Source organism: Seriola lalandi, unplaced genomic scaffold (assembly GCF_002814215.2).
Source record: "Seriola lalandi dorsalis isolate HSWRI2012SDOR001 ecotype SW California unplaced genomic scaffold, Sedor1 jcf7180002054406, whole genome shotgun sequence".
NCBI classification, from domain to species: domain Eukaryota; kingdom Metazoa; phylum Chordata; class Actinopteri; order Carangiformes; family Carangidae; genus Seriola; species Seriola lalandi.
The window spans coordinates 283,963-308,314 of NW_019524959.1; the positions used below are offsets into that span (position 1 = coordinate 283,963).

The following is a 24,352-nucleotide window of genomic DNA, read 5'->3' on the forward strand; positions in this document are numbered from 1 at the left end:
AAAACGTCAAAGTATAGTAAGGCATAAAAACTTAAAAAAACGTCATAGTATATTAAGATCAAAAAATGTCAAAATACGTCGTAGAATATTAAGGTAAAAAAAATGTTATAGTATAGTAAGGCATAAAAACGTCAAAAAACGTCAAAGTATAGTAAGGCATAAAAATTTCAAAAAACGTCATAGTATATTTAGGCATAAAAACATAAAAAAGCGTCATTGTATTATAAGGTATAAAAACGTCAAAATATTCTAAGCTATAAAAACGTCATAGTCTAGCAAGGCACAAAAACGTCAAAAAACATAGTATAGTAAAGTTTAGGAAGTTTCACCTCTCATCCAAGAGGCTTCATCAGTTCATGTACGCATCTGACCAGGCTGGGACTGTAGTAAGGCATTAAAACGTCATAGTATGCTAAGGCATTAAAACGTCATAGTATGCTAAGGTCTAAAAACGTCATAGTATGCTAAGGCATTAAAACGTCATAGTATGCTACGGTCTAAAAACGTCATAGTATGCTAAGGCATTAAAACGTCATAGTATGCTAAGGCATTAAAACGTCATAGTATGCTAAGGCATTAAAACGTCAAAAATCATCATAGTATTATAGTATTAGTATTATAGTATTAATCAAGAACCTATACCTGCTTTACAATCAAAAAATCTCACTTTATACGATATGGAACATTTAATTCATTGCTTTGGTTTTAAGTCTCAGTCAACCAAAGACTCTACTGTACACTACCTGCAAAGGTATGCTTCTTTGCGTTTGTCTTATGTATAATATTTGCTAATGCAGTGGACCTGAGAATTTTATATGGTGGTAATATGTAAGGGCTATGTTTCTGTCAGCTTGTTGTGGGATTTTTCTGTACCATATGCAGTTCTAAATAATAATATTAAAGAAACATAATAATATGCTATTAATATGTTGTATCTTTTTTTTATGAGTTCTTTGGCCTTTGCAAATTCAGACAATGGTGAGGACTGTACCCTTTTCTGACTGCAGCCCACAATGAGGTAGGTTTCTATGTTGTTCTTCTTCAGGTAGGCGTTTCTCTCTCCCCCTGATCCCGGCTCCACATCGTAGTCCCCATTCAGATAATTCATAGTGGCCTTAGTGATATGAATACGCCTGAAATGAGAACAACACACATCAACACTGGCAGTACACACAGTTTTAGTACAATGGACTGGTTTATGGGTAGTTTGGAGCTTGATAACTGGAGAGACATACCCAGCTTTGCCCCCAGCTTCCATCTGATTGGCTAATGTGACGTCATTGGACCAGACATCAAACTGCCACTTCCTGAGTCCCAGCACTCCGCAGTGCACCCTGCCGCTGTGGATACCCACTCGCATGTTCACATTTACACCAGTTACCTCCCGTACCAGCCTGCAAGAAACATCAAAACAATAATCACGAATGTCCAAACATTTATCACTAGATTTAGAGACTTTTTGGCTTTGGTGTAAGAGCCACTTGACACCAACTCTAAAAAGTGTACCCAACCAGGATGGATGTTGGTTGAATTTCTTATATGAAGTTTCTGCAGTAGTGAGGACCACAACAGATATTTATTTAGCCTAAAAACAAGTTTTGGATTATCTTCTAATCTAACTTCACAAAAAAGAGAATTTGCCTTTTTTTTCTCAAAATGTCAGAGGTTTCCTTTATGTAGTCGCCCCAGGGAGGCTGGGATAGGGCCCTACACAGTCCTTTGCTAATCTGAACAGGCCAAACAGTGACAGATAATTGAATAATGATGATGGTAAATTGATAGAGGGGATACTGCTAATTGCTAACACAAAAGAGTCATGCAGATCTGCTACAGAGACTGAGAAACTTGAGGCAACTTACGAGATGGCCTCTATCATGTCCAAGCCCATCTCCACACAGCAGTGGGCGTGGTCAGCCCTCGCCTCTGGCAGCCCAGACACACAGTAGTAGCAGTCTCCCAAGATCTTAATCCGCAGACAGTGGTTCTCCTGTCAGAGAAGAGAAAGAACAACTTACTGGAAATGTACAGCAGCTCATACATTGGATTTACTTTGGGGGGGTTTCATAATGACTTCCCTTTTACATTTCTTCCCTTGGGGGCTTTACAGTTTGATCTATTTATACACCATAGGTTCATTCATCCTTACATATTAGTGTCTACTGTAAGCGCTGGTGTAGGACCTGTGGGACCCGGGGTTTTTAGTATGTGTGCGCTCATATGTCTGTGCCTGTATTTGTGTACTGAGGAATACTGTATGCAGCGAAACAAAGATGCCCACTACAAATCATGATCATGCAACTGTTGTAGCTAAGACCAACTTTAGCAGTTGGCAAATTTACAGCAGCAATGGTTTCTTCTAATCCCTTGTCATGTCCAGCTAGGTAGCAAAAATATTTTTTAAATATGTGTAAGTGAATAAGTGAAGTGCAAAATCTGTGAATAACAAGTCCCTCAAGTGACTCTGATTAAATACAAGAAGGATTTAGGGTGTGATACATGCCTAACATTAATACTAAACCTCCAATACCAAATGTCAAGCCATTGAAGCAACACAGCAAAACGGCTGCAGGTCATGGAATTCCTTCCCTGCCACCAACCCCAGTAATAACCTGCGGTCAGGACTTTCCTTAAAGATGCTCCTATATTCACTCTATGATGCATTAAGGGATGAAATGATCCTGTGTGTAAATCTGCTTTCTGTATGTTGCCATTGAATTTTTTCCCCTCACAGACTGTGTTCTTCTAAGAGGAATTGGTAATATGACCAACCTCATGATCTAATGTATGAAGTGAAAATAAATACCATTGAATGATTAATTCTCCACAGTTTTCATTTGCAGTTAAACTTAATTTATTCAACAAAAATGTGAATCCATAGTTTCCAGGCAATGACCTTTAAGTTTGGTCAACTGTTGCAGATTGATGATGAGCAAATCTTTTGCCATGCGATGTCCTTGTTGGTCCAGTTATTTTTAATGTGTTTACTTTTCTTCTTTCAACAGAAATCAGAGGTTTCCCAGGAACCGAGTTCATTTGATTTCATTTCAGGGATAGTTATATAGTAATTTAGATAGTAAAAGCATTAAACCACAGCACAGTAATATAAAAGTTTCCAATCAGGAATAAGCAACAAAAAATGCTTTTCGAAGGAAGCAAGTGTTTAAACACACTTGTTTCTCAAAACCACAGTCGCAAGGACTTGAAGCCGTCTTATCAGTATTTTTTCATACTAACAATGGATAAACCAGCCGCTGTTTCCACTGAACAAACCAGAATGATCTGCATGTAAAGATAACGCTAGAGGTAAGTAGGTTTTTTTTTCCACCCTCAGAGCCAAATCTTTTCTGCTGACAGGAGAAGACACGCATTTGCAGTTATGACAAAGTCTTACATGGACATGGAGAGCAGGATTCCACAATAACATTTTAGCATAGATTTTACACATTAGCCTTAATACTAAAAGAACTTTTAGCAGTGTGTGGGATGACCATAAAATAGTCTTTGTGTATATATGTGTGTGTGTGTGTGTGTGTGTGTGTGTGTGTGTGTGTGTGTGTGTGTGTTTCCGTAGGGCTCGGAAGAACACTGTGTCTCATGATAGCCACCTGAATATCTCTCTAACACATGGCTCTGGGAAAATACAAAAAGACCACTGTGTACAGAGCACAGACAGAGAATGTGTGTGTGTGTGTGTGTGTGTGTGTGTGTGTGTGTGTGTGTGTGTGTGTGTGTGTGTGTGTGTGTGTGTGTATTTGTGTGTATTTGTGTATGTGTGTGTGTATATATATACACACAGATACAAGGTACATCTGGCATGGACATAAAAGCGTCAGTAGCAACGTTTCTGGTTTATAATGCCATTGTGCCTGTTTCACTCATAAATATTGATTAGCACATCGTTTCACCTTTCACAAACAAATTACATACATTGAGCGTTGGCTGGATAAACAGTGAAGCTTCTGGATAAAGAAACTATCAATATTCATGAATGTGCTGCTTATGAAGCTGTGATATTAGATATTACAAAAAACCTAGAAATATTAGAAAGGCTGCAGGAAACTGATGGCAGATAGGAAATAGAAATCTTGGTGCTGCCATCTAAACCCTGGAAATCTGTGCAAATGTCTGTTTTTATGTTATTATTTTTATGTTAGTATTTCATTACTGTATTTTTCATTTTTATTTTGAGAGTTACATTTTCCAATAATTAATTGGGAAAAAATTAAAAAAAAAAAAAAAAAGAGTGGAAGATTTTTCTGCTTTACTGGCCTTTTAACCGTCTCATGATTCCTCCAGTTTATCTAGCGACCCCTTGGGTAGAGCTCCACCCCCAGGTTGTGACATGAGCGTACCTGATAGGGACCATGCCAGTGATCACCAAATACGTCACAACCTTGGAGCTGGGATGGGTTTGAACAAACAGACGCTAAACAAAGACAACTGCAGTAAAGCATCAATATTCAGTGTCAATTCTGTTACACCTTGTTCACGCTGGCCCCCGTTGTTTGCCCTGAAAGTTCAGTTCATTTTAAATGGAGCACAGCTGCACTGGATTGGTTGGATATGATTATATTACCAGGGTTTCAATAATACATCAAACATTCAGACAGTTGGGGATGGTAAAAAAAAATCAAACACCTCAAGGTCTTGCAGCTACTGCTCCTGCTGACCAGCTTCAGAATAGCTTTACTTCCTCTAGTCTTCCATGTGAACACCTTCAGTTTAAAGAGCAAAGAGCAGTTCGAAGTCCTGACGTGACATTTGCGGAGCCAGTGCTCCTAACTAGTCCTCTGCAAAAGGTTTCATGGTCTCATGGCCATCAGGCATTTACGTAGTCTGTGCACAATCCAGGATGTGATCAGGCTCCAGCTTTTATCTGAGCATGAAACTAAAGTAACACCAGAGATGAGCTTTGAAACAGGAACATCTTTGCACCAACGGAAATAGTTTTCATCCCTACAATGTGAAAAACAACAAACTAGTAACCTGATGAGAGAGTGATACCACAGCTCTGCACAGCAGTCGTCTGTAAGAGCCACACAAGGTCATGTGACATGCCTCTCTGTGGACAAACCACAGGTCCACGTAGCTTCAGATGCTGTCGCAGCCACAGGTCAAATAAACAGCAGGCCGCAGGAAGAGCAGGTGACTATGTGAGCTTTCTCTATCTGTTACTAGCTGCAGGTTGTACTCTATAACTCTCAATGAGTGAGTTATTCACTTCACCCACAGTCACCAGAAGGAGGAAGGTTCTCAGAAACACGCTCAGGCTTCTCTGAACTCAAACATTGTATGTTATAATGGATAATAGAATAGGGAAACTTTTTTAAGTACTTTTACTTTTTAATTTTTTCTGCCCATTGACATTAATAAATAATTCTCTCGCCTGCTTTCTTAATAGGCGTCTTTGACATTTGCATTGTGATCTTTCTCCAAACAAACATCATTTAAAAAAAAACAAAAAAAAAACAGATAAAACAAATCCAATAGAAGTATGCAAACTAAAATATAAGCACTGCTTGTGCACATGACATACTGTATATACATGCGTGCGATTGTGTCCTTACCGCTGCCAGCTTGTCAAAACGGGCAAAAAGTTCATTGAGAGTCATCACCAACTCCTGCGCTGTGCACTGGGACGCCAGCATGGTGAAACCCTCGATGTCTGCGAATAAGATGCTGCAGAGACACAAAGACGAGAGAGACAGAATTCAACATCGTTTGTTCAGAAACACGGGTAGTTCCACATCAGGCAGACATCACTGAGCATGCAGCTGTATTTTTTATGACAATTACTCACGATTTCATAATATCAGAACTAAAATAACATCAGTGTTATGCTTGAAGAGCTGTAGTCTACTGATTTCTGTTCAGTCTAACATGATCTCTGACCAGCGGCAAATTAAGATTAAAAAATAGGCCTGGGATATTTGATTTGTTGTGGAGACAGAACATCACATATGGCACGTGTCACACTAAACAAGAATCATGTAGTAAACAGGTTAAATGAACTATGACGATCTGTAAAACAATATTCGAAATAGAATCACCAGCACATGACTCACATTGATATATTTTGTAATTTTATAATAATTTAATTGTTATTTACACATTCCGTTACAGATTCAATGACGATTTTACTATTTTAATTTGTGAGGAGAAACTACATAAGACAAACCGTCTCATATTCCAGTTCATAACTACAACAACAAAGTGGCTACAGTCTGAAAAACAGCCATATAACAGTCTACACACTGAACATTAATAAATAAGGTATCTGGTATTTAGTGCTGTGCATTTTGCTTTGTATTGAATTTTATTTATGTTTTTCCCTGCTAAGTAAAACTCTGCCTAAGGCTTATGCTGTAAGCAGTTTGAACTGGAGTCACTGGGAGCTGTACTGGGACCCACTCTCCTTTTTGTCGAGATAACTTCTGTATGTTTTTGTTTTCTTTTTTAACTTTGTCATTCATGTAAAACGACTCAGCAACAGTCCACTGCTGGTTCCCTCAGTCTTTAAACCATGATAAAGATACAGACACATAAACAGCCAGTGGGTGGACTGAACCGAAGAGACACGTGAGGGAGATGACGGTGGGCTGCGCAGTCTGAACCAACCACCACAACACGTCACTATCCTTCTCTCTCCCTCTTGCTCTCTCTCTCTTTCTCTCTCTGAGAGTGATTTTTCCGGTCAAGATGTACCCTGAAGCCACTGATGGAGGTGACAGGTGTGAGACTGTGATTGAAGCTGCTTTTTAAAGTCATATCTAAATGTAATACAATACCTGTTATCTGGTGTTAAAAAGTACTTGATGTAGCATTTGTGCTAATGAGTTCTTGTCCTGGCAAAAGGGTGTGTGTGTGTGTGTGTGTGTGTGTGTGTGATGGAGAGAGAAATGAGACATAATATATTTGCAAGTAACTTTGTGCTCGTAAAAATATAAAAATAAAGAAATAAATGATCGTCCCTTCCCTGAGAACAAGGTAAACTGATACAGCAAAGGTCTCGTTGCGATTGAGGCATTTTCATTCCTCTCCTAACCCCGGCACACAGGCAGGACAGACGATCGCACTGGGCTGAATTCATTTCTCTCAGAAAGAAACAAGGAGCAAGGGACCGGGCTGCCAGGCAGAGACAGTAATAGGCTCAGCAGCAGCTGTGGGAGACAGTCAGGTTGGCCTCAAGAACACTCGCAGATAAAACCCACGAGCGAGCTTGTCCTGAATGGCTCAAGTTGTTTTGTGAAGCATCATAACCTCCTACCGCACAAAGTCCCAATCTCGCGGTTCACATTTTCTTTCTTCAATAATAAGCATATTTATTCTCCGGTCACCGATTTCCTCCTGGGGTGAAACATGTGATGAGCTTCGTACGTCTCAGAAGGCAAGACCATGCCCTCTGTCTTTTGCAGCTTATCACTGCGCAGCACTGTCTTCCATGCAGCAACTTTGACAATAACTCACCAGCTCGACTCACCAGCTCCTTGTGGGATCCGCAGTGATCAAACTAACATAAAATAACCTCCAACCTTTATCTCATTTATTCTACTGGCTTCTAATTATTGACCTCGGTTTTCAATGAGAATGTAAAAGTGATAAACTCGGTCCAACATAAAGAAGTACATAAACAATAGAGGACAACTGCATCCACGACCTGTTGTGTGCTTTTGTTTGGGGCTGGTTTTCACAGTTCAACCTATTGTTCCAAGTAAGAGAAGGGTTCAAGCTTCACAGTGTATAGATATTTGTTTGTGGTTGGCGCAACCTGTAAAAACAGCATCACTATTCCCTGTTAGCCATATTACATCTATTGGAACGGTTCAATCTTCATCATAATATGACTAAAGATATGGGCCAACTGACATTATAATTAAGGAACTTACATTATGATGATAATGACAATGAGCTAATGGACGCATGAATTTCCCCTTGGGGATAAATAAAGTATCTATCTATCTAATGTCAATGGAGAACTGTGTTAGTTCAGGCGCAGCAGGCCATCAGCTGATCTGTGTCGGCTGACTCTTGATCACACACTCGCTTTCGGGGCGATTATTCACGCCACTGCTGCTCTTACATATAGCAGTAGTAGTGTCCTATTAATATGAAGCAACCGCGCCGACGCCCCTCTCAAAGTGCGAGTCACACTGAATCTAAAAAAACATGTGTGTCACGCCTGTGTGCTCAGAGTTATGAGTCAGGTTTTTGACACAAACTGCAGCAATCAAGTGTCAAGGGTTTAAAAGTGGCCTTACCTTAATTGCCACCTGCTGCGGCTGTAGATGGGTGTTGATGAATGGGCCAGTCTACAATAGCTAACTCCCTTTTGTTCGCAACTGCTTGCACGTGTCCCTTCACCTCACACAGCACTTTGCCTCACTGCTCTCCCTCCACGACTCCCTTACTGAAAACCTCTGGAACACAGCCTAACCTCCTGATGGAAACCGTCCTAATGGTACAAAAAGCAGCCCACCTCCCAAATCAAGTTTTACACATCTGATTAAAGAAATTTTGTCCAACTGAGTGGAATATTATCCAAATCTACTCTTATTTAGCTGGAGCGTCGTCCATTGTTTGAGTTTGTGAAGCCAGATATTGCAACTGTTTCCTGACTAATGAACTCCGATTAACTGCGTCCCCAAACACGTTTTTTAATGCACCCGGCGCTTTGTGTTTCATCTGCTCTGTTACACTACTTTATATGCTTGTGCGGATGTTTTATTTAGTTTGATAGACTTTTGATGTGCTTATGCTGCTGTGTATTTGTATTGTACTTTTGGTCTCTCTGGAGCACACACACAGCAAGACAAACTCCAATCAATGTTTCATTGAAATGGTAATAAATGATTGAACTTTGAATCTTGGATCTAAGGAGAAGTGTCTCTCTGAGGCAGACCCCCAGGAAGAAGAAGAGAAATCTATGAATAAACAAAGATTTCAGACCAAACAAGCTCACATGAATCTCACAGGGTAGGTGCCTGCTGCACAGCCAAGAACAGGGTGTGTTTGTACGGTATGTGTGGGCAGGACATGCAGCAGGTTATGTTCCTATATGCATGTAAAAGTGAGCCGCACTCCGGGTATGTGGCATTCATTTTATCATTAGTCTTACGGCGAGGTTTTTACAGGCTTCACAGACTTTTGTCTCCCGGCTGCCCACTGACGTGTTCTAATGAACTTGGGCTTCAAGATTCCTAAATTTACTCAATTTGGATCTCAAGTTGAAAGGGATTAAGAGTCCCCACTCTGGGGTACACATTTCTGAGAATAATTGATTGTTTTTTCTGGGAACTGTTGCATGGGAGGTCGAGTGAAACCAGACACTTGTGTCCGGTGGGTTTGAGCTCAGAAACAGGTCTATCACTCTGGGTAGAAGCAGCGATGGTCGACCATGAGAGAAGAGAGCTTTAATCCACTTGTTTTAAGGTGTGCATCTATGAAACCTTTGTATCCCAATTAAAAAATTACAGCAAATTGTAGTGAACCTCAACATTCACATTATTATGGGATAAGTGCAAGTTGAATCTTTCTTCTTCATTAGACAGAAATACCTGACAGTGAGTCCAACAAACGTCCATGAAAAACACTGGACTGTTTAAAAAGTATGGAGTTCTCTTAACATTCATGTGTGTTATAAAACAGACACAGTGCTGAGTTGTAGGTCACACATGTTTTGGAGGCGTTTAGATCAATACACAATCACTGTGGTAGTGTTTGAAAATGGATGATTAGACCTTGAATGGACTGAACATAGGTGAGTTCAGTGTGACTTAAATGAGCTTTTGAGATTCAATAACAAGTTAGATTTTTAGATTAAAATATTAGGATGTGTATTTTCGCAGTGTAAAAACTACATTATCCTCTCTGTCTTATAGATACTGAATCTATTTTAAGCCAAATACATAATGCAGAGATTTCCTGATGGATTATCAGTCGCTCCCCTCACTCTCCGCTGCCACAATGAAGCACAGAGCAAGGCCACTTCCCACATCAGAGGCGACAGTGGGTGATGAGGGAGAAAAGGAACAGAGTGACAGAGGATATGAGAAAAATACCTGGGGTCTTTAAGTCCCATTTAATGGTTACCGTGGTGATGAGTCACTTGTTAAATCCTGAGGAGGTTTGCTTTTTGTCTAAGTGACAGTGACTGCAGAGACGATCCTGAACTGAGAGGACCTGTAGTCTTGCAGGAGAAGCACGTCAGACATTTTTTAAATGTTGCTCTGATGGAATAAATATAGCTGCAGTGGAAGGGTTAACTTGCGTTCAAGTCATTTTTGTCCCTCTTTGAACGATCGCTGAACAAGAACTGATAACAACGCAGACATGAAAAGGTTTCAAATGATAAACACACAGTAAGCTCAAGAAAAAGATGAATGCCCTAGAGATAAATATGTGACTCTGCTTTTGGTTTCAGATCAGTTTATATTTTGGGTTCGGGACAAACAGAGCCTTTAGTGATGAATTCAGCTGTAACTGAGAACCACAGGCTGGAGAAAACAGTCACCTCCAGAATGGTCCCGAATTGTTTTTTAAAAGAAGAGTAAATACAAGTAACTACAAACACTGCAGGAAACATTTCTTCAAATGTTGCAATAATTGTTCCATGTACAAATGCTTGGGTGCTCAACCAACAGCCCTTTTCCACTAAACATGCAATAAACATCTGCGTACAACTGGATATAGGCTGTCTCCTTTTCCTGCTTGCAGAGCCACTGCTGCAAAATCTGTTCTGGGTCAAATCTCAGCTGAACCAAAGCTGTGCTGCGCTGGCATTGCCTGACCCTGTGATCCCCTCTCGTCTGGCACTAGCACTGCCACTGGCCAGCTGCCTTTTATCTGCCCCCAGCTGCTTAGCTCTACAGCTCTGCTGGTGGCTCGCTAACCTCAGCCAGGAAAACACACACGCACACACACAAACACACACACAGACTCTTTCGTCCTTTTAATCGTTGCCTGGCTCAGACTTTTTCAGCTTTTCTTCCTTCGTTCCCAACTTCATCATGTCATTCACTGCTATCTATTACTCATCCTATCCATAACTGTCGTCATCTCCTGTTCTTTGCTTTCGCTCTCTTTCAGATTCTTGGCCAACCTTATTGCTCCCACTAAATGAACTCCTTCTCTGCCCCTTTGCAAACAGTATATATTCATGCTGCCCTCCCTATGCCATACTACAGCATGTATTGGCATCTGGAGACTTGTTCAAGATGGATACAGATCATCTGGTAATAAAGTACAACACTTCATGGGTTAAATATTCCTTTAGTGTGATTTGTCACCCACGTTAGATGAGTGATCTTAGCTTAACTTGTGTATAAAGGCAGCAAACATCAGCTGACTCGTAAGTTGTATGTGTTCTGCATGCGTTGCTGCCGTCTGCGACCACGGACAGATTCGCAGGCCTGGCTCCAACCTCATCAGCAGAACAGCTTTATGTAACACACACAAAACACACACACACACGCACATGGTTAACTACATTACACACACTAAAACCATGTGTGTTCGCTGGACAGTGTCAGTTCTTGTCCTTACTTCAATTAGAACGTGGAGAACAAAGGTAAATTCAGTTCCTCTAATTTATGCAATGTTCTTTCCATGTCTCTCTCTGCAGGGTGCTGCTGGCCTACATAACAGCAACAAAAGCTACAGTCACGGCGTTCTTTTTAAGAATATTTCTTGAACACTCACAGGGCGACCCGGCAGCATCAAAACATCCGCCCCAAAGCCCTCTTGCATAATACCTTAGTCAGCACACATTTTGGCCACATTGCTGAAGCCACAGGACATGACTTTACTCCAGAGGATTAATGCAAGTGGGATGCCAAACTCTCAGGACAAGGTGGGCAGAATTTTACCTTTGAGGGAAAAAAAAAAATTCTTGTTGGGCCACAACCACATAGACGTCCCAAGTAAGTAAGGTACTATTTGTTGTAAAGTAAAAAGCCTACCTTCAGTGGTGCAAATTATACCTTGAATTTGGGTTGAGTTCACTCCATGCAGTGTTGCTGCTAATTCCCACTATTGCCTATGAGAGTGGACATAGATGGAGAGAGAGTAGGACAGCTGTGGACTGGAAACTTAAATAAGAAAAATTAGGGTTTGACACTTGAGTAGGACTTAATTACCATAAAAGACTTGACTCCCTAAAGAACACTTGACTTCATGACTTGACATTTTGAAGCAGAAAATATTTGACTCTTGTGTTTTAAGCTGGTACAATCCTAAAAAAACTGAAAAATGACTGAGACTGCAGGTAGATCTTACATATCCATATTATTCTTGCATATTTAATTATTAGGCCTCAAAAGGACTTAGTCTAAGCTACACAGAAATAAGACTAAGGCTAGGAACACACTCGTGACATGGTGTGTGTGTATGTATGTGTCGGCTGCGAAACGTCTTTGTTTCCATTTTGGCAACCATGTTAACGGGTTAGAGTGGACACACTGCCCGTGTGACATGCGTCTCACGCCTCTCAGCTGACAAAAATAGACAGAGAAAAGACCCATTGATGTCATATTTAGAACATACTAGCAACATTATATAAAAATAACACCTTCCACCATAGCTATCAATGTCTAGGCTGAATCTGAATGTCAGAGACATGAAAAAATACAAATATATTTTTTAACCATTTTAATAGCTGCATGTGGAGATAGTGGCACTTTACTGATGTTTTCTGTCAAAAATAATTCAGAAATTAATTTATAATGAAAAGAAAGCCAACATTCGAGTAGCCTGCAAACTCTATGTAGAAAGACAGAGCTGCAGTAGCAGCGACACAGCTAACCCGCAGCCCATGTGAGCACACACACATGCGTGTGAGCCGCAGGAACTCAGCTGCTCCGCACACGCGACGCAGGTAGTGTGTTCCCGGCGTAAGTCTACAGCCACGCTAACAGCGTCCACTATTACATGTGCAGTAGATCATCATAGACATCCAAGAAGAAGAAGAGCAGCTGCTTTGTCTGATGCGCTCTGCTACTGTAGAGGTGAGTGTAGTGGCAGACTTCCTCTGATGTTGAGCAGGTGCAATGTTCATCATCTTACATATAGTTCAGTTTAGTTTCAAATATCTGAAATAATATAATAATAATTTATAATAATTCATAATTGTGCTACATGAAAACTGAATTACAATTCATCCTGAGAGGAACATTATTGATTGTAGAAAATTTCATGGTACAACATCCAATAGTTTTTGAGAAATTTCACTCAAAACCACAAATGTCAACCTCATGGTAGCGCTAGACAAAAAGTCAGGGAATCACCAAAGTCAGTAGGACACATTGTCTGAGCACCATGGATATCTAATAATGAGCCCATCCATTCGACCAACTGAATGTATAATTATGTGCCTGTTACAGTTCCTCTGTGAAAAATGAACTATTCTGGTTCCTGTTTTTCAGTGCTCAGAACTTAATTACTTTATTAACTTAATTATACAGAAACATAGAAAACTCCATGCGTATCTAGTGCAGCAACAAGCTCCAGTAACTCCCTCTGCGCCGCTCCACCTTCCTCTGTTTTCCCTCTTACTCTTTAGCTGGAGCAGTGGGAGCTGTCACTTCTCTTCCTGTTGTTACTCGGACTCTCAGCAGAGCCCCAATTACCAAAAGCCACTGCTCGCTCCCCGACAGGCCTAGTCACACCTGGTTAGCTCGCCATTAACCACACACTCATGACCACAGAACAGAAATTAGCCAAGCTGAACGGATGCTGCGAATGTGCCGCCTGCTCCCCAGTGACTCACAGGAAAGTCTACAGTAGGACAAATCTACCAAACTAAGTGCAGATTTCTGTCAGTTCTCCTCTTCTAATTATGTAAAGGCAAAACTTCTTCACAGGTAAGAATGAGTTACAGGTTTCTCAATTTGTTTTAGGCTTGACAGCTTCACTAATGGACACATCCACTGAGAGCCAACATGACATTCTTGGTATTTGCCTCTTGATTGCAAAAAAACACAACTGCATTGTTATAACGGCTGAATGTGTGAATGTGTGAGTGTGTGTGTGTGTGTGTGTGTGTGTGTGTGCATACTTATTCACAAGTTCTCTTGTGGCTCAGTGCACATTGATTTCAGTAACAGTAACTTCTGTCACATGCCCTGGAAACTTCCTAATGTTTTACCTCTGCCCACTCCCAAAAAAACAATCTGCACTCTCACTTCTACTGAACTCTTAAACTTAGAGAAATAAAAAGGATAATTCCTGATAGTGATCGCTTTAATGGCAATGAAAAGACCTTTGTCTACAAGAGCTCCAAGTACGTGACCTGATGCCCCCGAGGATTAAAAAGGGACACATCAAAGTGATAAAGGGCTTCAATAGCATCTATTCTGTATCGAGATTTGGGCTGCCAGCTGACTATGACAGCTACAGGCCATAAAACTCTCACTCCGCAGTTGGAAACGCTGCTGACACACACACACACACACACACACACACACACACACACACACACACACACACACACACACACACAAAGAGAGAGAGAGAGATAACAAGTCAGTTTCTGAGTCACCTTGGTGCAGTGCTTTCTTACACCACAAGGTGGTGCAAAACCTAACCACAGTTGTTCAACTGCAACTCTCCTGTGGGGTTAACACAGTGTATAATGATCTGACTCTAATGATCAGTGTTCACACTTACCAGAGCAAACCCACATCGTACTCTCTCAATTAAGATAACACAACAGTGCAACTGTAAGGACCCTGGATAAGAGACAAGAGACTGAATGAAAACCAGAAACAAGCAACATCCGCTGCGCTGACGAGGAAGAGGTCGAAGTCATCAACCAGGAGTCAGTGGATGACCAGACAGACATCAAAAGGGGCCATTGACCTCAGACACCAAAGACCATCTTTAAACAGAGTCAGGGGTTATGATCTCTCTTTATATATGACCACCTATCATCACATGATGGAAATTCCATACGTTCTGGGAATCCACATCAAACACAAGATGTCAGCAGTGCGTAAACACCAGGGAAGCATCCGTTCGCTCAGTCCACCTCGACCTGCGTTTGGCCGCCGCGAGATGAAGGCTGTCAGATCAGAAAGTTACTGAACAGCAATAGTTTTCAGGTGGGCTCCATAATAAGGTATACAGGGGTAAAATGCATTTTTCTTATTTATTGATTAATAGATTATTTTTTTTAACAAGACATAGTAAAACTGAGGACCTTGGATCTGTTTTGTGAGATAGTCAGTAACACTTTCTGTGTGGACTGCCCTTCAGCAGATACTGTATATATGCGACATTGTTACAACAAAATGTTTTAAACTTTTACCTTACTTCCCTATGATCCCTGATCTATGACCGGGGGGGGGGGGGGGGGGGGGGGGGGGGTAAGGGTGTTGGAAACAGGAAATAACATCAACACTTCTCCATCAGTGCTAAACACATCAATTAAGTTCAATTTTATTTGTGCAGCGCCAAATCACAACGTGCAGAATCTCAAGGAACTTTCCAGGGTTAGGTCAAGACCTCACAATATTACAGAAAGAAACCCAACAGCTCCCACAATGAGCAAGCACTTGGCGACTCTCCAGCAGAACCAGACTGAATGTGAAGTGTTTCAGCTTTCTGAAAGTGTTTAGTCTGGTATCAAAAAACATTTCGTATCCATTAAAGGCAAATGTTTATAAAACTGAACCTTAAGAGGGAACACTGACACTATCTGACAGCGGTACGTGCCAACATTTAATATTATGAAGGCAAAGCAGTTCAGGCATCTGAACTCTGTTTGATTTACAGTGAAATGCTGTAAATATGCAAATACAATTGTGTGACAGTAACTTTTTTGACTTTTTGAATGTCAGCACAAATCCTGGTTTTTGGAATATATTATAAATTCCTGACGTTTTTTAAGCCTTTTTAGGCCGAAAAAAGGTCTTATAAAAATAAATCCCTTGAAATGAAACATACAGGTTCCTTAAAGGTAAAGGGTTAAAAAAATATTTGGTTTACATTCCTGAATCTTGGTTGTTTGCTTTACGGCCAGCAACTGATTTATTCAAATTTTCAGTGTACAATACTTTCATGACATTATTACTCTCTGTATGGTTACTGATATTGTATGTTGAGACAGGTGAAAAAAAAAAAATACTCTGGGAAAATACCATGCAGCCAGTTGTCATGGCAACGCCTGCAATTCTCCCTCCTCTTCTGCCCCTGTCTGTGGGTGGACTGTACCATTCAGGATTAACCTGGATTAAATCGTGGTTTATTTTACAGTTAAGTTGCACCTAAAATTTTTAAAACTTGAGAATTAAATTCAACAGGTCTGATTCGAATTAAAAATAACATCATTTTGGTTGTCTGTAAACAAAATCACAAGCAGCAGAGAGATTGCATTTAATGGTTATAATGAGCATTTCACTCACTTTCATGTGCATTATTACGGCAAGTTTCAGTTTCAGAGTTCTGGCTTTTCTGAATCAGATTCTGTAGTACCTTAAAAACTCAAGATCGTCTTATGACTCAATGGAGTTGAGTACATTATTTTTTTTCCCCAAAACACTCACTATGTAACGGTTACATACCATAGTGCTACTGATCACAAAAGCTTCTTGTTGTGTGATTAGATTAACCAAATTTCTTTGATTTCTTGTGATCAGTAAATGCAGCCTTAAACAAACTTCTGCATAAAAAAGGAGGGATGAGGAAAACATGCGATGGTGTGTATCTTTGTGTGTGGGTGTATTGTATTTTTGAGAGCCAACACATGATTGATTGTACGATTGTAAAAGAGAAGTGTTTTATATATATATATATTTATATATCACCTATAATCCCCTCATCATCCCATTCTGACGTTACCTGACGTTGTCATGCTTCTGGATATAGATCTTGTGAAACATCATGTCCTCCTGCTTGGCGTTTATATCAGCTTTCATCTCCATGGCAACATGGCGGGGAAGCACTGAGAGCAGGAGGCGTTCCTGCAGGAAAGCGTGGGAGAGGGGGGGTAAGTTCAGTGGAAGAGTATAAGTAAATTAAGAGGTGGAGGCTTTGACTGTCAGAGGGGAGGCAGAGTGACTAACATGCCTCAATAAGTTCAACTCAATAACTGCCTGCGTGCCTCTATAGTATATCCCTCCCGGCACGGAGTGACCAGCCACAAATTGTCAGCTAGAGCCTTTTTTTGTCCAGTTTGAGAAGCATTGAAAACAAAATAACAACGTTACTCAGCTGCGTCTCCGCTGTGGCAATTAGATCAGATCTGGATTTTAATAACCTGGTGGATTCTTTTGCCCTCAATCGGTGAGGGAGGAACACGTGGCTTATTGTGACAGCTCACTGTTATTGCTTGCTATGGCTTGAGTAGGGCAACAGTTTGTAAGAATCTGGAATCAATGCGTGGCTGATGGGTAAGTGTGCGTTCGGCTGCCACGTACTTGTAATTCAGGTTTGACAGAGGAGGCGAAGTGATGGAAAATGCATTGCTTTGCAAATTATTTGGAAAAATAGCACAAACAGATGCAAGGTATGACAGGGATTAACATGGATGCATACAGTCAATTTTACTTATAAACTCTTGTAGCGACACTTATAAATACAATACATGCGAATCTCATACAAACGTGTGCCTGTAATGTGCATATAAACAACGCAGGGATGTCTGATGCAGAGTATTTTCACATTTTATATCCTGGCACATTCTTGCAGCTGCAGGGATTAAACAGGCAGTGTTAAAACAAAGGAATCAGTTCACCATCAACAAACACACTTAGTGCTGTAGTGCAGGTTAGTATTATTACTGCTACTAGCAGCCATGTCACACTGGACTTCCATATCTTGGCTTAGCTAAAGCTAAAGCTGAATTGATCAGTAAATAAGCAAACACAATCAATTTGTGAAGGGGAAACCTGTCTAATACTTTTTCCTTTCAAATGGCAATAAAAATATGTCACTCAGCCCATTCTTCAGTATATTTCAAGTATAGACTCTGGTACTGTGTTAAACAGCTGCCGTGCTCCACAAAGGAGCAAGCTACCGTTCACACTTTTCAGAGCCATCGTTTAAGCCTGCAGGAGTTGAGTGTTTAATATTCAAGACCTAGGTTTTCAGTGAAGTATTCCTTTAATAGACAAGTCTATTTAATTTAATCTCCAATAAAACCTTCCCTCTGCTCTTACATCCCTGTCTCCCGTCACCATAAATCTCTGCTTTCTCTCTCTCTCTCTCTCTCTCACCTGCTGCTGGTTTTCCCTCTGGGAGTGGAGGCGAGCTTGGATGCATTCCCTGGTCTCCTGGAAGGCCTGCCTCTGGGAGCCCTCGGCGGGGTAATGGGTGCACACTCCCACGATGTTGGTACAGGAGAAGATTAGCACGTTGGATACTATCTGTGGAAGAGGGTGAGAGAGAAACAGTCAGGACGCAAAGAAGGGGGCATCCATGTGAGTCAGAGGTCAAAGACTCATGCTCTCGAAATGTCTCGTGCCCTTTCCCTTCCTGTTGCTCTCTACCAACATCAACTAACAACTGGTTTTTCACCCTAAACAGTAAATCCCTTTTAAATCCCCCATTGCTGAGAGATTTGTTGAGCCAACATCCATTTTTTAAGGAATTAAATAAGTAAACGTTCATTGTAATCCCCTCTGATAGTAAAACAATACAACAGGGAGTCTACCCACTTCGTCAAACCTTTAAACTGGAGCCAGATGTGATACAAACATAACACTTTTCCAGCCACGACTGGCAGTCTGTGAGAGCGGCTCCACGTGTTACTCACTCCGAGCGAGCTGTGCGATACAGAAATGTGCGGAGATAAGATGAAAGGCAGCATCACAGAGAGTATCTGGGCAGCTTCTCAACGGTCTCAACATTTATAGAGTAAATGTGTTGCATGTTGTTCTCAAGCACAAATACACAGATTTACATATTGTCACATCTACCACGCAGTTAATGTGAGAATAGAACACATTGTATACGCATCTAAATTTGACCTGCTAATGTGTGATCACTTAGTAGATTAAAAACGACTTACTGTATAGCACTGAGTGAAGTCTGCGCTGCTACAGAAGACATTCTGGGTTTCTAACACAGAACACACAGGTGTTTATGAATCTGGTGCAAGACTGAGAACACTGATGTCGTGTTGATCTACACCTGGCCTCTCAGGTAGGTTTTGCGTTTTTACATTTCAGCAGTAACAGACGTTTTGTTTGGAGAGACCGGAGTACAAAGAGGACTGCTACCTGCACAAACTCAAACTACACCTGTTTGTATAATGAAGCTACAACAGAATATTGAAGCAAAAAAAAAAAGAAAACATCACAAAACATTACATCTGTAGCCTCTAAGTGATCTCTGGGTAATGCGGTGCTGAAACGCAAGAGCGAGCTAATAGACATCTCAGGGACTTGAAATCATTTTAGAATCAGGCACTTTAGTACGCTCAGCCTATAACTGCAATAAACAAATAAAAAGCCTGCTGCCATTACAGCCACATTATCTCTGTCTCATCTATATATATATATATATATATTTATATTTATAACAATAACAAAGTAATTTAATTTGTGTAAATTAATTTTGAACTCTACGACTAAAGCAGAACTGAAACAAGCAGTTGATTAATTGATTTGTCGATCAACATACATGAATATGATTGAACTAAACACGACATCTGAAGGTGTCAGCTTGAGCTCAGGGATGTTTTCTGACATTTTATAGACAAACAATTAATTGAGAAAATAATCTGCTAATTAATTGAATAAATAATTGTTGGTTGAACCTATTTCCAGGTATATCTCCGCACTACCACTGGAAACATCTTCAAGTTCCCTATAGTTACAAAGTCAAAAACATTTATCTCAGGACACACTTAGTACAGGACGATTGTTAAAGTCTGAATGAACCTTAAATGAAAAGTACAGTCTGTTTAGACCTTAAATATGCAGAATGAAAATATTGATTTGCTTGACGAAGGTGGTGAGAGAGAAACAAAGTGTTTGATGTAGGTTTTCCAGGCCTGCAGCCGTTTGCCCTCTGACTGAGAGTAAAGCGCTCTTTGTTTCCGGCAGCTCCACTCATGTGCGCCTCCCTGTCTGCGGCGGGAACAGGGTGTCTCGACCCTCTCCTCCTGATTTTGACACAACATCCATCAGAAGATCCCTGTGCAGCCCTGACAAGACAGTATCTCCCTAATTAGGGGGCTCAGTAGAGCCAGAGCCAGTTCGTGTACTACCTGCTTTAATGTTTGTGTGTTCTGATTGGAGAGACAGTGTTAGCGTGCGCTTATCAGTGAAACTGCTCTGATGCAGAACAAACTGACCAGATACTTGCCCTTATCTGAGATGTTGGTGATCTCCAACATATTTGTTAAATGACAAGACTACCAGCTGATACTGTGTTAAATGTTAAAGATTTATCCAAAATAAACTCTATCAGCGGCAGAGTCACCACCGCACCCTCCGATTTATATTCAACCTCAGCCAGCACTTTTGCACTTTGCTCCTCTGCCGCTCCTACATGAAACAAAATAGCTGGTGTGCTTGGAGACACCCAACATAGTCTGTATGCCAAAGACCTACCCCCTTCATACCTGTCATTGCGCTTGCGCACATAAAATTGGCACTCTGGTCTTCTGCAAGTGGAATGCATGCTCAGTCAAACTGAGGTCAGGTGACTGACTCGGACAGTCAGGGATATTCCTTATTGGCCTTATGTTTAGGATCAGTGTCTGGCTGAATGATGAAATGTCGTCCAATGAGTTCTGACACCGAATCCGAGCTCCCAGCATGCTCCTGTGCACCTCTGCATTCATCCCGTTGCATCATCAGCAGGGAAATCATGAATAAATGACAGTTCCATGAGGTGGGATGATATGGAGGCCCAAGAAACATTTAATAGACAATAGTGTCCGATTACTTTTGACCACTTACAATTCGGGCACTATGTATTAAATGTCTTTTTTTCACACCGTTTTTTCAATATTGTTGTAAACCTGCTCAAATGAAAGCTGAGACTTGGCACATTTAAGATAGTATCCGTTATTTTATGTGCTGAAACACAGAGCCTGAAGAACAAACATGTAAGCATCCAAGTACTTACAGTCTGGACTGTATCTGTTCAGGGCCAATAAACAGACATAGTCTACTCAATATTTATTGCAAGGCGTCCATATTAGTAAACCTACGGTGAACACAAGCTACACTAGCATCAGAAAGGAAGGGAAAAAGATGATTCTGTGAACTGAGTAAAACCAAACATTGAGCCCTGAGGAACCACACAGAACATTTTCCAGCCATTGGTTATACTCTTGAGCATCTGAAATCATGTGTGAAAGAGTCTGACATAAGATCCTCAGACCCTCAGAAAAAACCATTAACTGCATTTACATGCACTTGACAGGATTTACAAATCATCTTTCTGCAGTAACCTGATTTCTTAAACATTGTATAAAGGAGAAATCTGGCTTTGGTAATCGGGGTAGGAGATTTGATGAACCTGATTTGCTTTGCTAGATTTCTCCTGGAGAAAGTCAGTTACGCACAGGAATTCATACTCGTATTGAAAATAATTCCATCTAAAATTAGACTGAAACTCATACAACACCCCTAGAAAATCTAAATAAGTCAGCATCCACCTTTCCCTACAAAGTCTGTCCACTCACTTGGATGTCAGACAAACATACACATGAAGTGAGAAATGTTTCCAACATAAGCTCTGGGTTGGGGGAGAACGTGATTACCGACCTGCTGCATGGACTGACTTACTAAAGTACATGTAAACATACTATCCAATTTCCTGAGTAACCTGGTTCGTTGCGTGCATGTAAATGTACTGAGTAACAGAAGCTAGTGGACCAACAGGAGGGGGCTGAACTACTGTGGGAAACCCTGTGTTGTTGCACACTTGCATGTGTGTGCCCCACTAAAACTCCAATATTTAATTTGCAGCAAATCAGTACCTTCAGGTTTCATAGACGCTGTCCAAGTTTCCACCTATCAAACACAACATTGGGCACATGACCGCTTGCGAGTGGTCACATGTACTAGTGCTAAAAGACATTGTTTCCATTCAGTGCCAGGCATACAGTGGGTCCTGGGACTGGAAGCCAGTAGGAAGCCAAAGCCGGCAGCCCATTCTTTTCATAGAGCTATTTAATGGGCTGAATCAGCCAGCTGAATCACATTCACACCACGGGCCTCTCTGTTGCCGGAACAAACTGAACAAACACAGCACGTCTTTATCAAGTCAAAAACCCCTCAGCAGGTCTGTGTGCGAAAACCAAGCACACTCAGACGGAGGAGTGACTGGTGGAAGACTCGCCTGGAAGTGAGGCACGACCAAGGAAAATAAAGAACTGAGGTGTGAGACAGGGAGAAGGTTGTGAATTTAGAAAAGGTCACTCTTCTGTATTTCTGCCTCTTATCCAACTGAAACTCTGCTTAGCTGAAAGCTCATTCAATTAACTACAAAAACTATCAAGGGTGTACAATTAATTAACAATATATTTAAAAAATCTATTTTATGTTAATACAAAAAAAAAAAAAAAAAAAAAGATTTCCTCTGTGCAGAATAATTTCATTATTATAACTCAAGCTTGTAGCTCAGTTAGCACGTTCAGCAGCTCAAAAGAAAATTGTCATATTCAGTGTTGCCAGTCTTGGTTGAAAAGCCAAAAATACTGTATGAAGATTGGAAGAAAGGGAGGTCAGAGTCACATCAGTCACTAAATGTGCTTGTGTAAGAGTGTTCAAGATTATACTGTTCAATATTAATGCACACATTTTTAATCTCAGTGCCAAAGATGTTTTTGAGCTGCAAAACTTTAAAACTCCTAAAAAAAGGTTGATGAAAAGCCTCGACTTTGCACAATTCATATTTGGCAAGGCAAGGCACATTTATTTATATACACAGATGTCATTCAATGTGCTGAAGAGAAATAAAAGCATCAAAAATACAAGTAAAAAGCATAAAAAGAAAAGTATTAAAAAAAACAGGTCATAAAACAGATGATATTGCGGTGACAGATGAAACTCTACTACAAACTGACAGAGAAATCATTATGTTTTCTTGTCCATGACGGGATTATTAGCATAACAAATGTGTTTGAGGTTTATAATCAGCAGAGAGGGATGTACTTTTTTGCTCCGGGGAGAATCGTTGCCTTGTACAAAAACCGCAGGGGGCAGGAGGCTGACTGCTTTAGTGTAAAGCTCTGCGTCTTATTGTTGAGGCTCTGAAAATGGTCAGGGAAAACACACACACACACACACACACACACACACACACACACACACACACACACACACACACACACACACCTGCTTTAGAACAGCTTCAAACTGTCTAAATCTGGACATTTAAAAGGTGGGTTCCTGCTACCTACAGTGGAGCGAGCCAGCTGCAGCTGCACACGGAGCTCCGCCGAGCCCTCGTAGCATCCCGCCCACACACTGCCATAGAAACGGCATGCATCAGATAAAGTCTTTCAACAGGTCAATACAAATATTCCCCAGCAGCAGTCTTATTCTATTAATACTGCCACTGCTCACCAAGACCTTATTTGGAAACGTATGGGCTTTTCCCTCAACACGGAGGGAAAGTGAGAGCAGAAAGACCCGGCTCCCAAGTGTAATACAGACATCATCCCCAGGGTAAGGACACACATCTCTAACAAGCAGAGGAAAACCGGTGAAGCTTCTGCTGACAGTCATCGGTGTAAATAAATCACTGTCCTTTCAAACTTACTTATTATACATAATCAGGGAAGCTCAATTTCAGTCATTTCCCTGGGTGATTCATGCGCATTGTTTTGCTTGCCTCGCTCACGCTGACTCATTTTCATACTTTTCAAAAGCTGCTGAACCAAAAGACGGTCAAGAGCACTTAGGTAAGTCGGTATCATAGAAAATGGTTCTAACACAACCAACGATATGAATTCAGCTCCAAGTCCCCCACATGACTGAGTACCTGCGACAGCAACGATGCCCCCGAAGCGAGATGCTGCAGATGAAGCGATGACACACAAAGAGCTGAAGACGTGACGTAACACTGCAGGCAATTACAGCTGTTCACCTAAAGGTATTTCCCTCTTTACTCATCTGCATATTTCTGTTATCGCCTGATTAATGGAGCGATCGGAGTGAAAACCTGTTTACATGTGACCCCGCCAACACCACTGATTTATCACAGACAGCGTCCCAACGCAGCTGTGGAGAAGCCACATATCATTTTCACAGTAACTTCATTTACTTGAAATTTTAATTTGATTTCTGCGTAATTTCCTTCATTCCGTGTATGAAGTTTCCTGAATACGAGATGTTTGTGATGGAAGAATCTTTCAAAACCATTTCGGAGTTAAACTTGTGTAAGATCGCAGCTT

General features: G+C 40.9%; 1 protein-coding gene across 1 annotated transcript in view; it reads right to left on the reverse strand.

Annotated features, from left to right (window-relative positions):
• adcy5 (adenylate cyclase 5) overlaps positions 1–24,352 on the reverse strand; it is an 87,517-nt gene that overhangs the window by 29,672 nt on the left and 33,493 nt on the right. Inside the window, exons 2-7 of the mRNA XM_023409734.2 lie at positions 18,210–18,359; positions 16,834–16,955; positions 5,568–5,679; positions 1,860–1,987; positions 1,236–1,394; positions 992–1,133 (exon numbers count right to left, since the gene is read on the reverse strand). Coding sequence (XP_023265502.1) covers positions 992–1,133; positions 1,236–1,394; positions 1,860–1,987; positions 5,568–5,679; positions 16,834–16,955; positions 18,210–18,359 — 813 coding nt within the window. The remainder of the gene's footprint in view (positions 1–991; positions 1,134–1,235; positions 1,395–1,859; positions 1,988–5,567; positions 5,680–16,833; positions 16,956–18,209; positions 18,360–24,352) is intronic.